At 36.0% G+C, this 12526-nt stretch overlaps 1 protein-coding gene across 1 annotated transcript in view; it reads left to right on the top strand.

Moving 5' to 3' along the window:
• The window catches only part of VWA3B (von Willebrand factor A domain containing 3B), an 85007-nt gene extending 82550 nt beyond the window's left edge, over positions 1-2457 (top strand). The window contains exon 29 of the mRNA XM_015830485.1: positions 2065-2457. Coding sequence (XP_015685971.1) covers positions 2065-2351 — 287 coding nt within the window. The 3' untranslated portion in view covers positions 2352-2457. The remainder of the gene's footprint in view (positions 1-2064) is intronic.
• Positions 2458-12526: the final 10069 nt, after the last annotated feature.

The raw sequence follows: 12526 nt of genomic DNA, 5'->3' as shown, positions 1-12526 counted from the left end.
GACCAAAATTGAACCCAAAATTTCTGTTGCTAAGTAAGCTATTTGTTTTGCCCCATTTTACGACTTTTCTTGTCAAACAAGATGACTTAGTTTGTACATAATCTCGCCAAAATGTTTAAATCAAGGTTTCTAGAACAAGCTGTAGTCATCACATTATGTCTAGGTTCCCTTTTCACACTAAACCAAAATGCACTAACTACATTAGCCTTAGTGCAGTATACAAATCAAATGATTGTAAACCATGGATAATGGATTATGTCTTGCATGAAGAATGAACCCAGCCTTTTGCAATGTATTCCATTCGAAGTAGGCAAATAATTTTTAACAGTTGTATGGTTTAATTTAGGAACTACTAAGAGTTATTATACTGCAGAATGATAGCACCTTACTCATAATAAGTATTCATTTTTAGTTTTGCATGTTTTGTAGAACATGAATTCTAAATAGATGAATTCTAAATAGTAAATTCTGAAATGAATGATTTAATATTGAAATTTGCTATCTCGATAAAATGTGTCCACTTCCTGTTACTAGAATCTATCTCTTGTCTAAATTTTAATCTTGTTCACTTACTATTATATTACTATATTTTCCTTTGTCTTTAATTTCATTAACTTTACTTCCATTTATTGATACAATGTTTTCTCATGAGTCTTTTATTGTACATTGTACACAAAAACCATAACATATGCCATCAATAAAACAATGTGTTCATAAAACATTCTTATGTTTTTCTCATTTCAGTCATTCCACAATTTTGTGGAATTTACATGACACACTGAACCACAATTTCACTATGTGAATTGTGTTTTCCGCATTATGGAAGACTAAAATATGACTAGTTTGTGATTCAATATGTTGTATGAATGTAGCCACTATTTGGGTGAGGGTGGGTGGGTTATGAGATCCAATAAGGTTTCTGTAATCCATTAGTAGGATAAAAACTAAGCCATCATTTATATACTGTACATAGCAATGTGTTTACACATTGTATTAAGTCAAATTCAAACACACCCCATATTGAATGAGTTCATACAGCACACTAGATTAGGATAAAATGGGGCTGAGCAGTTTATAGAAATTCAAACAATTGTCTCAATATGTTGTGTGAATCAGCCATTATATGGTAAATGTACAAGTTCCAATTATCAAGTCACAGGTTCTGTTGTATCCTGATCTTCACAATAGTACCAACATGATCCTTAATATATTAACAAAAATCTTATTAAAACCAATGATGCCCATTGATTTAAGAATGGGGAAATTCTGGCTCCCCAAAATTGGGGAGCAATTTTCTCAGTGTTCCTCACCATTAGCTATAGAGGTTGGAAATTTAAATCTTAACACCTGAAAGCTATTTGGCTTCCCATCCCTGTCTGAAGCTTTGGTAGGGGATTTTTAAACATGCTTAAAAGAATACAAACAACATGAAGTCTTTTTTCTACATTTCTATATATCCATCTTTCACATTGCCATGCATGACAGCAAAATTCCACGCATGCATTCTTTGGCCCATAACAACATGCTTATTGTTACATCATTTCAGATATAATTGCTGATGGAGGAGCTCCATACAGCTAGTCCTCGACTTACAACCACAAATTGAGCCCAAAATTTCTGTTGCTAAGTGAGACAGTTGTTAAGTTAGTGAGACAGTTGTTAAGTGAATCTGGCTTCCCCATTAACATTAGTTGTCAGAAGGTCTCAAAAAGTGATATGACCCCAGAACACTGCAATCATCATAAATATGAATCAATTGCCAAGCATCTGAATTTTGATCACGTGACCATAAGGATGCTGCAATGGTTGTGTGAAAAATGGTCATAAGTCACATTTTTCAGTGCCGTTGTAACTCGGAGCAGTCAGTAAATAGACTGCTGTTAGTCAAGGACTACCTGTATTTATTTCAGCCAGTGACAGATTTTATGACAAAGACAGCTTGGTTCATTTGTTCCCTTTATTCTCTCCTTTATGGAACAGTTTGCATTATTGCTAATGAGGCAGCAAATCAGTTTCCACTGTTCTCACTAAACTCTTTCTCCTTAATCTTTTTTGTGCCAGCAGCTGCTTGCAAAAGCTTCCCACTTGGTTTTTCCTCAAGTGCTGAAAAGATCTGTCTGTCTTCAAAGGCTTCTGAGTATAGGCCACGCAAGGATCTTTGGGGCTCTCACTATACATCTGTGTACCAGCAGACTACCTCTGATCAAACTAGCAGTTATAGCAGCAGCAGCAGCAGCAGCAGCAGCAGCAATGTCTCCCTTTCCAGCATTGAGAAAGTGGAAGAATTGGCAAGACGGCTTCAGCAGTACCACATAGCTCAAAGGAAAGACAATTCCACCAGTTGCAAATAAATAGCATGCAGATGGAAAACAAGAAAAGGGGATTAGTCACCACTTTTGAAGCTGTACTATATCAATCCTGAATAAACCATTTGATATTAAACTTTTTATATTAAAATTATATAGCATTACAAGATCTTTGTAAGGAGATCTTTTCAAATGTGGCCATCCAATTGCCTGATATATTGTCACAGAATCAAGCATAGATATTTAATGTGTGACCAATGTGTAATGGTGCTCATCGTAGGTCATGACTGTCCTATACTCAAAGCTACTACCAACAACTCTCACATTGTTTCAATTATAAGCCCTCTCTCTGCCTTTTCCTATCATGCTGCTCTATGTAGGAGATGTGTGTAGGTGTTAATGGGAGAGTCTGGCAAACAACTTTGAGAAGGATTTAGACAGTAGTTTAGAGAGGATAATGAGAATGCTCAAGAACTTAGCAACATGAGTCCTATAAGGATCTAAACATGTTCATCCTGGACAAGAGAAGTGTGGCTATGATAGCATTCTTCAAATACTGAAAAAGATATTCCATAGAAGGACAAGTGTTGTTCTCTGTTGAAAGCAGGGCATAGAAGAATGGATCTGTGTTATGAAAAAATAGAGCCCAATCAAATTTTAGAAAAATCTTATCATTAGATAATGAAACCTGATATAGATGATGGAATTCCTAATACTGAAGGGAGATAGTTTATGTAACATCTTTTAATTCTGAGCTTTAATCTTCTAATTCTGTGCTTTTAATTGAGATGGGGTGGGAACCACTATATATTTAATTTTTTACCTCTACTCACTTTTTAAACAATTTTATCTGACTCTTCTCCCTTTTGTAGCAAGCCTCCAACTTACTATTCAAAGGGAGACATAGCTTTGTCCCAACCAAAATTCATTCTGCATAAGTAAAGCATCTAGCTTAACATATACTGACAAATTTTCACAGATTTTCTTGACCCCTCTACCACCATTATAGCTGAGATATAAGAAGATTGTAGTTCTGTTTCCAGTTTATAGGACTGAGTGCTGATGTTCATGAAAGCAAATAACACTATGCTTCTCCAGCACAAACATCTGATAGCAGCATCCTTGGAATATCCCAAGTGCAGAAAAACAAGAAGGAGTGTAATAGAATATAGTATCATAGATAGATAAATTAATTAAATTGATTGATTGGCTGACTGAACAGGTTCCACCATAGTATGATAATGCTACTAATATTTATGAAAACTTATGTCTGGATGTCAACTTAGGCAAAATTGGTCTTTTAAAAATCTCCACAAAATCTGTAGGAAAATCTCACCGAATTTCTCCAGAGGAAGAAGAAATAGCCAGAGCTCCCTCATGATGTTGTGTGTTTCATAAATAATTCTTCAAAATAAAACTTCTCATAAAAGTATTTCTATAGAGTAAATACATTCCAGAGGTTTTCTCACGCTAGATCAAAGTAGGTGGTCCAAACCAGGTTCCTCCTTTCTAGTGACATTCTCACTGATGTATTACTGTACTTCTCCCATTGTGGAGCTAGTAGGAAATTTTGCCTAAATCTTGCTGCTCTATAGCACATCTGCATCTATGTTACTGTGTCAGCCCTCCTGGATAAACGAGGCTAATTTTGCTTTATTGTAAAACTACATTAACAAAATCTTGCAGGTTTGAAAGTATAAACTTTAACCACCTGACCAATTGAGGCAGATCCTTCCTTCCTCTTACCATTAATCCATTGGGGGCTCCTGTCTCTCTGGTCTGTTTGTTTCTAGGCAGCAGCATCAACCAAGGTCATCCACACATTCCGTGACATGCATATCCATAGACCTTTAATGCACAACATTCCAGGAGACATGAATGGCAACTTCTCCAGCTGAAATGTTCAGCTGTGCCTAGGGTCATCCATCATGTGAAAAGTCTCCCCCAGATGACATACACATAACTCTAGTTACTTCTAGCACTAAATCATTGTATAATTCATTGAATTGTAGTTGTTTTTCCAAAATCCTACTATGGGTCATCATTCAATCAATAGAAGGCTGAAAACTTTTTTGAAACCCTTGGTTGCCATGTAGTTGTTACTCAGAATTGGGCAGGTAAGATGTAGCCACTGAATAAAGACTAGGGAAGAACTAGAGTTTGAGAAAGGGATTTAAATATACGGTGATCAGTGGAGAACTGCAAACTTCCCTAAGAACATTGTGTGAAAACAGAAAGTGAAGAGCTAGGGTTTCCTTGAGTGTAGTGGCAACTCCCTGCCACCCAGGCTACAGAAGTACAATTTTGAATCTGAACTTTTTCAATTTTCATAGACATGCACCAAATATTCTTATAGGTATCTATAGTCTTGGTTAACCTGGCAGTTGACTGACTAATACATAGTGCTGTTGAAAACCAGAGTAGTACAGTATATCATACTCAACATACCATTGTTTTTAATAACTGCCCACAAAGAGCTGTGCTTCTGGACAGATGTGATATTCTTCCCCTATTAATGATGTTTTTCCCACTCCCCACATCCCCACTCATGATGTTTTCATTCCAAATCCTTTTTTAAAAAAAGCCCATAATGTAGTAAGGGGAATTAATACTTTAATTATGCAGCTTGAAACTCTAAGAATGCTGTTTGATTCCAATCAAATTCAATTTACTATATGCAGTCCACCATGTTCTCAATTGTTTATTCTCTGTTCAGAGTAACAAATAACTGTCCATATCAAACTGGTACAAATCAGTTCTCTTTTAGTTTTTCTGTATCTATTGGCACCAAAAAAGTCATGGTACTAAAAGTAGATCTATGAACATTATGAACTGTGTGTCATGCATTTATGGACTGTGGTCCTTGAAACCTTTATGATATAATAAATCTTTAGATGGTCGTAAAACTCATAGGCTGACTGGAATCTGGAATATTTTAGCAATACTACAGACTCTGTTACTCCTATCCTAAAGCAATCTAGTCAGGGTTAACTAAATGAGCCAGAGCCAGATTTGCATTTTGATTTCCCTGTTGCCTCTCTGATTTCATGTACAAGCTCCACTTTATTTCTTGGAAAGGTTATCAGCTGTACAAAGTACAACTCTTGAGCTGCAAGTTCTTTCCCCTAATGGCAGCTACATTCCTATCTCTTATCCAGCTGATCAAAAGACTCCAACCGATTGGTGTGGCAGAGTACTAAATTAAACACTAAGGGGACAAAAAGGCAAGGAGTGGAAAACTGTTGGCTACTTGCTTATTCCATACTTCCTTAAACAAGGGATGAATGATAAAACTAGGAGCCCAGTTTTGATAAGGAAGAAGAAAACTTTTTCTTTCCTTAAAAGTGAAATTCAGTATGCTGTACATAAAAAAGCTGTATTTATATAATTTACAGCATTAACATACAATAATATTGAGATGGGCAAATTCTATTAAGATAAATATAAAATAATTTAAAATGCTAAAATTTAGAAATAACTTGTCAATAAAGAGAAAATGATGTTAGGACTAAACATATCTCCTTTAGGAGAGCATTTCAAGATTGGAGCACTTCTCCCAATAAGCTGTGTCTTTTATAGACATATAATTTGCTTTTCTGTAGATTGTACTATAGAGAAACTCTAATTATAATGCTCTAGTAATTTATATAGTAGGAAGTGCTTCTTCAGGGGTGTGAAACTGCTGGCCTGTTGGCCGGATGCGTCATGCTGAAACTGCGCCCTCCTCATTGCTGGTAATGGAAAAAAAGTTGCGATATGTTGCGACACGTCACGTGACGTTGCGAGTTTGACACCCCTGACATATATGGACCCCAACCCTTTTAGAACCTTTAACACATACTTTGAACAGGCAGTTTTCATTCTAGGTCCTTGGAATGTATGTCATATACTCCATTAAGACTAGATGTATAGGCCTTTATGGGCTGTACAAATTGGTTACTAGCAAATCCTTTATCTTCCTAAGAATAGACAGGGCTGCTGCTGATAGAACAGCAATGGATGTAGCAACGACATGCACATAGGGGCATGGCACAATGAAACATCTATATCTCTCTGCTCGGAGAGTTTAAGGGAAGGATGACTATGTACCATTCAAATAGCCCTTTCTGTAACCATTGAGCTTGAAGACCTAGATAACTTTTAAAGCTTATGCACCTTTTACAGTAGACAGTTTTGACCCCGTAAATAACATCTGACTATTCACATTTGGTGAAAGATTAAATTAGTCACCTGATGCTTCTGGTGGTCAATGTACAGTAGCTGAGCTCCCTTTCTTCAAATTCCTAGACCCAGTAACCATTAAACCACAGTGTCTCCATCATGTATGATTCAGCTACTTATTATACTGGCATCTCAATCCAAATCCCAAAGACTTTATCCAGTTATTTAATATCCATTTATAGACTACTAAAATTCTAATTGTATTTATCTGTTTGTTTGTTTGTACCCTCAAGCTAGCCCAACCAGTGCATTATGCCACAACAATTTTTGAAACAAAGTACCTAAAATCTGCTAATTTAAAGAATGTGTAAAAAATCCAATACTATCATTTCTATGAATTGAAATTTTAATGATGTTCAGACCCATTTTATTTGCAAAGCAGTGGCTTTGCAATATCCCTCTAATCACATGATCATGATTTCCAATGCTTCCTGCCAGCTTCCCACAAGCAAAGTCAATGGGGAAGCTATAGTGATTCTGTTTACCTATTTAGGTAAGTAAATATTGACTAATTATTGAACTACATTTGCCATTACAATTATTTTCCTACTTATGATATATAGCCTTCTTAGATAATCATGGGTCATCCAGCATTGGGGTAAAAAATCTACAGTCAGCCTAAAATTTCATGTTCATTCTGATCACATCAGACTACACTACCTGACTCTCAAAGGATATCACAGGGATATCTAGTACTGTAAATGATAAAAAGTAGAGAGAACAATATGAAATAAGCTGAAACTTCCAGTTCAGATATTATCAGGATGAAATATATCTCCAAGTGCTCTGTTGGTATAGCCATAATTGTTTCAGTGTCAAATCTTAGCCTGAATCTTAACTGAAATGAATATAACCAATTCATTTAAACATGACCACTTGTAGTTGTTGAATTGAGTTGTTCCACTCAAGCTTTTCCCTAAAACTTCACAACTGGCCAATAAATTGCTACAGCAATCCACATGATCCAGCAAGGATTGCTTAAAACCCAGTTTGGCATCCAACTACTTCAAAGCAGATGGGGCTATTGGATAGGCTCAAGACATTGCAAATGCTTCATTGAGATCAACGGTCCCAGCTGCTTTGAAGTCAATCTCTTTTGGGTTCATTGGATAATCCAGTATTAGAATGAGAGGAGGTTAGCAGAACCTCTCCACACAATTTAATTATTTTGTCAGATAACAAATGAAAGTAATTCTATGAAATTAGACTAAACCATAATTTGCCCAATTTTCTCTGGAACAGTACCCATGTTTGTATTTTAGAGAAATTATCTCCAAAAATGTGTCACAACTCTTATATTCTCATATTACATATATTAATAAAAGTATTAAGTATTATTTTATTCACAGCAGTTTAAAAAGGCTTGTTGGAGACTGTGAGACCATAGAAAGGATGTGGATTTGGTTCACAGGCAGGTCATATTTTAAAAATGATGAACAGAAAAACCTCAAGGAGCTTCTGGTATGTGCTATCATTTGGTAGGCAACCTGTAGCAATAACTGAAAATCAGAGAGTAAAAAACCCACAATACTTGGAAATTGTATAGTAAAACAATTCTAAGAATACAAGCTATCAGAAACCAGATGAGGGCAGTGCAAACCTACAATGGAAATGAATTTGGTACATCACCAAATTGCCCAGTAGGTTGTGTTCACTGATAGAATTTTAAAAATCTATATGGTGGATTAACTTAATCAGTTCTTAATTATGTAGAGAAGAATTCAAGCTCATTCTAAATGTGAATACAATTATTCATATATAGCCACTTTTACATTACCATCTTGTGCATATTTACTCTGAAGATCTTACTGAATTCATAAGGCTACAAACTTAATCAAAAGAGGTTCAGACTAAAAAGTTATTTTCCCACATGGAAAATGCAAGAGGGGAGGAGGAGAAATGTATTTTTCTGCAGTCACGATTCAGGTCAGTGTATTGTATTGTGCAGGATTGATTCCTGGGAAGTAGTGAGCAATTGTTTTTCCAAATAAAGCATTAGTTGAATAAAAAGTCTTTTTTCCACCCTTTTCTATTTTCACAGGAAATAAAAGTTGAAGGTCTACAGGTGGTATTCCATCTAGTTTCTTCTTTCATCCCAAATCATGTTATAGTTATAGCTGTTATCACTGAATTATGGTAGTCATATTTGGAAAGCATCCATTTTCTATTCGCAAAAGGATGGACTCCAGCTATTATTGCCTATGGTTATTTCATGTGGTTAGTACTAAGTATAAAAAGAGCCTTCTAATTAGCTGCTTTTAAATATCTCATAGAGTTCTTCATGGAGTATTTTTATATGACAAATTGCAATTTATTACTCCTGAACTTTTTTATTTGATAAACAATTTTTTAGAAAAAGTAATTTATGTATTTATTTTAAATTGGACTGGAGGAAAAACAATCCTATACATTACATATGTACTGCTCCCTAGTTACAGTCATTAGTGAGCAACAAGAAGAATATTATATGGTAAATGGATATATCTTATAGTTCAGCATCTATGGTCCTGATAGGGAAAAACATAACATGACGTTATCCCTAGTAGAGATTGCATCCTTTTTGCAATAGCTTAACAGATAGCAGGGTAACAGAAGTTAAGAGTTTTATTGTGTTACATAACACTTTGTCACTAAATCTGCCACGATACAGGAGCTACTCTGATCATGATCTTGATCTGCTTTGATCATGAGCAAGATTATCTCTTGGTCCACATGGAACTGGGTTCAGAATGGATCTTATATCCTAAGCTCTGCCCTTCCAACATATCCACACAATGAATATGGATCATCTATCGTGGAAGCATTTACATCCCTCTGGGATATATGATCTTCCTGTTTTTAACCTGATGCCTTAATCACTACACCAAATTGGGTGTTTCATTTTTTGTTAAGGTGTGATAGTTTATAGATAAATATATATATTCCTGTTTATCTTAAATTATTTTGAAATATCATTCTCAGAATTGGGTCATATAAATTTAGCTTGATCAATGCAAAACAAAAGTACTATTTCCCATGATTTGAAACTATACTTCTCTTGATTTAAAATAGAATTTGTCTTTTTAGCAGACATTTCATATTCCAGACTCATATAGAGTTTACAATTAGCTACAGTTGCAAATTCCTATTACTAATCAGTTATCGCCCATCTTCTGCCTGGGATTACAGCTGTAAGCAAAACTATATGACTGATGGGCTTTGTGGAGTGACAGATCATATTGTTGTGTATATCTGAACTAGAAAGCCAGTCTTCTTTTAAGACACATTTTTCCTTATGTGGCCTTATACAAATAACTACTATCATTTCCCAATCATCCTATTTCAGAATCTGTAAAAGTCAATCATCCCTATCTGGAGAATATCTACTGTCAGTGGATTTATTCTGCTCATTCTCCTTTTATGACAAGCACTGAATATCTGTACTGAAGTTAAAGAATCTAAAACTAACTGCATATTTTTTAAAAATACAGTGTTTGGCAATAAGCATGGGAAAGAAGCAGCAAAGCATTATGTTCACTGGGAGTGCACAGAGGTGTCAGAACACTTATCCTTGAAAAGAAACTATTGCTCTGTCCTAAGAGAATTTCCTTCAGAATTTTCTCAGCTGCATTTTCTTTAAAACACTCTTTGCCTATCAAATACAAACACATGTCTTTTGAAGTGAAGGTTTTTGCCATTATATATCCAGTTCTACTACTAATAATAGTATGCCTTATAATACAGGTAATCCTTGACTTACAACAGTTTATTTAGTGACTATTCAAAGTTACAACGGCACTTTGTTATGACCATTTTCCACACTACCGTTACAGCATCCCCATGGTCATGCGATCAAAATTCTGACACTTGGCAATTGACTCATATTTATGACGGTTGCAGTGTCCTGGGGTCATGTGCTCCCCTTTTGTGACCTTCTGACAAACAAAGTCAATGGGGAAGCCAGAGTCATTTAACAATCATGTGACTCACTTAACAAATATGGCAAAAAAGGTCATAAAATGAAGGAAAACTCACTTAACAAATGTTTCACTTAGCAACAGAAATTTTGGGGTCAATTGTGGTCGTAAATCGAGGACTACCTGTAATCTGTATTTTTTTACTGATGGTGTATTGCAGGGGTGTCAAACTGCCAGGCCATGGGCTGGTTGCATCATACAGAGGCCGCACCCATCCCAGCTCTGGCAATGCAAAAAAAGTCACGATACGTCACGACACGTCACATGATGCGGCGAGTTTGACACCTGTGGTGTATTGTATATGAATGTCTATTCCTAAAACCTATTTATGTTAATCTGCTTGTCGGGTGCAAGCCTCAGCTCATGAGCAATTTATGTCAACGCTGCTAACATCAGGTGTTCTTGCTTTGACAACATATGGAGATGCAGCCATTTCCCTATACTTTATGTTTTACTCTCACAGTTAGAATTAGATGATACTGGGGGGGGGGGAGGAATGTGCATGGGAGTTTAGTTAGACATAACAATACTGTATAAAGATGAGAACCAAGGTTTTTTGAAATAAGAGATGATAAGAAATGGGTTGAAGAACTGGTGAGAAAGCCAGCATTTCAAACTAATTGGAGAATGTGATTTATGACTGTTAATTAGAGGAAGGAATTGTGCTTTGATACTATGTGCTCAGGGGAGGGGAATTCAGATTTTGGCTTGGCCTATGTACATGCAGATATTATGCTACTCGAATAAAGATTATTTAAGGTAAATAATGCCTCAAAGTTCTTTGAAGAGTTTCATCTGTTGGAACCATGACAATTTCCTTTTAACTTAAGAGATCTGTGCATTTGACTTGCAAGTAGCTTGTCAGGTAGGTTTATGTCTGTGTGCATGTATTTGTTTTGTTGTGAAGGGGATAATTAACTCCTGCCATTGCAAACTATATATTTTTCCTAACATAGGTCTCATCAGCCATCTACGGACACACCGCTGATGGCCCATAATCCATAAGATGTCAAGGTCTTCATCGAAATCGATGGACGAACAACAATTTTTCCTATCCTGTTTTCAGCCATTGCATCAAGGACCCATGTTTTATGATAATCAATGATCAAATATGATTTTTAATAAAATCTGTTAACTGAACAAGAGCAAACGTATAGAGGAAGAGGAAAGATAATTACCTCAAGATGCACTCAGAAATCCTATGTAGCAAGGCTTGCTAATAATTAATTATTTATCATGTTTTACACCTTAATGTGTGATGAGTTGTATTGAAGCACATATCCCTGCCTCATTCTGCCTCACATGACTCTTGCCTTCTAGAATTCTTTTTTTTCCCTTCTCTCTTGCCAAGTAATCATCACACTTTTTACACATTTACTCCACTTTTGGAACTTATGCTCTTTTCTGTCCCTTGAAAAACATACCAGAATTGCTTTCTTATGCATGTTTGCTCAGAAGTCTCCCTCTTTGAGTTCAGTGGGGCTTGCCTCTGGGAAAGTGTCCATAGAATCACAAATATTTATTTTGGAAATTTCTTCCTTCCTTCCTTCCTTCATTCCTTCCTTCCTCCCTTCCTTCCTCCCTTCCTTCCTCCGTCCCTCCCTCCCTTCCTTCCTTCCTCCCTCCCTCTCCCCCTCCCCCTCTGTTTTGCAGAGGAAGCAAACTTTTAGTGGCGGCAGGGCATACAACATATGTGAAGGAGAAAAGTAAGGGTCACAGTAAGGCAGCCTACCCCCCCACACACACACTTTTCTTTTTCTTTTTTTCAAAGAAATTTTATTATTTTCCATCATAAAAAGACAATCGTAAGCATAATAAACACAGTAACAAGTAAAACCCCCCCACCCCACCCCGGACTTCCCAAACCTAATCCCAGGATAATATTCATATATAAGTAAACAAATACTAATATCTCTAACTCCACAAAATATCTTAATCTACATAAAAAGATAGAAAGAATAAACAAAATAAAAAAAATCTAAAAACCTAAGTTATATTCTACCACTCTATGCTTCTTTTGAATATAAACAATCCATCTTCTCC

The sequence above is a fragment of the Protobothrops mucrosquamatus genome, unplaced genomic scaffold (assembly GCF_001527695.2).
Source record: "Protobothrops mucrosquamatus isolate PMUCROS unplaced genomic scaffold, P.Mucros_1.0 scaffold_19, whole genome shotgun sequence".
Classification (NCBI taxonomy): Eukaryota; Metazoa; Chordata; class Lepidosauria; order Squamata; family Viperidae; genus Protobothrops; species Protobothrops mucrosquamatus.
This window is presented reverse-complemented; position numbering and strand designations above follow the sequence as displayed.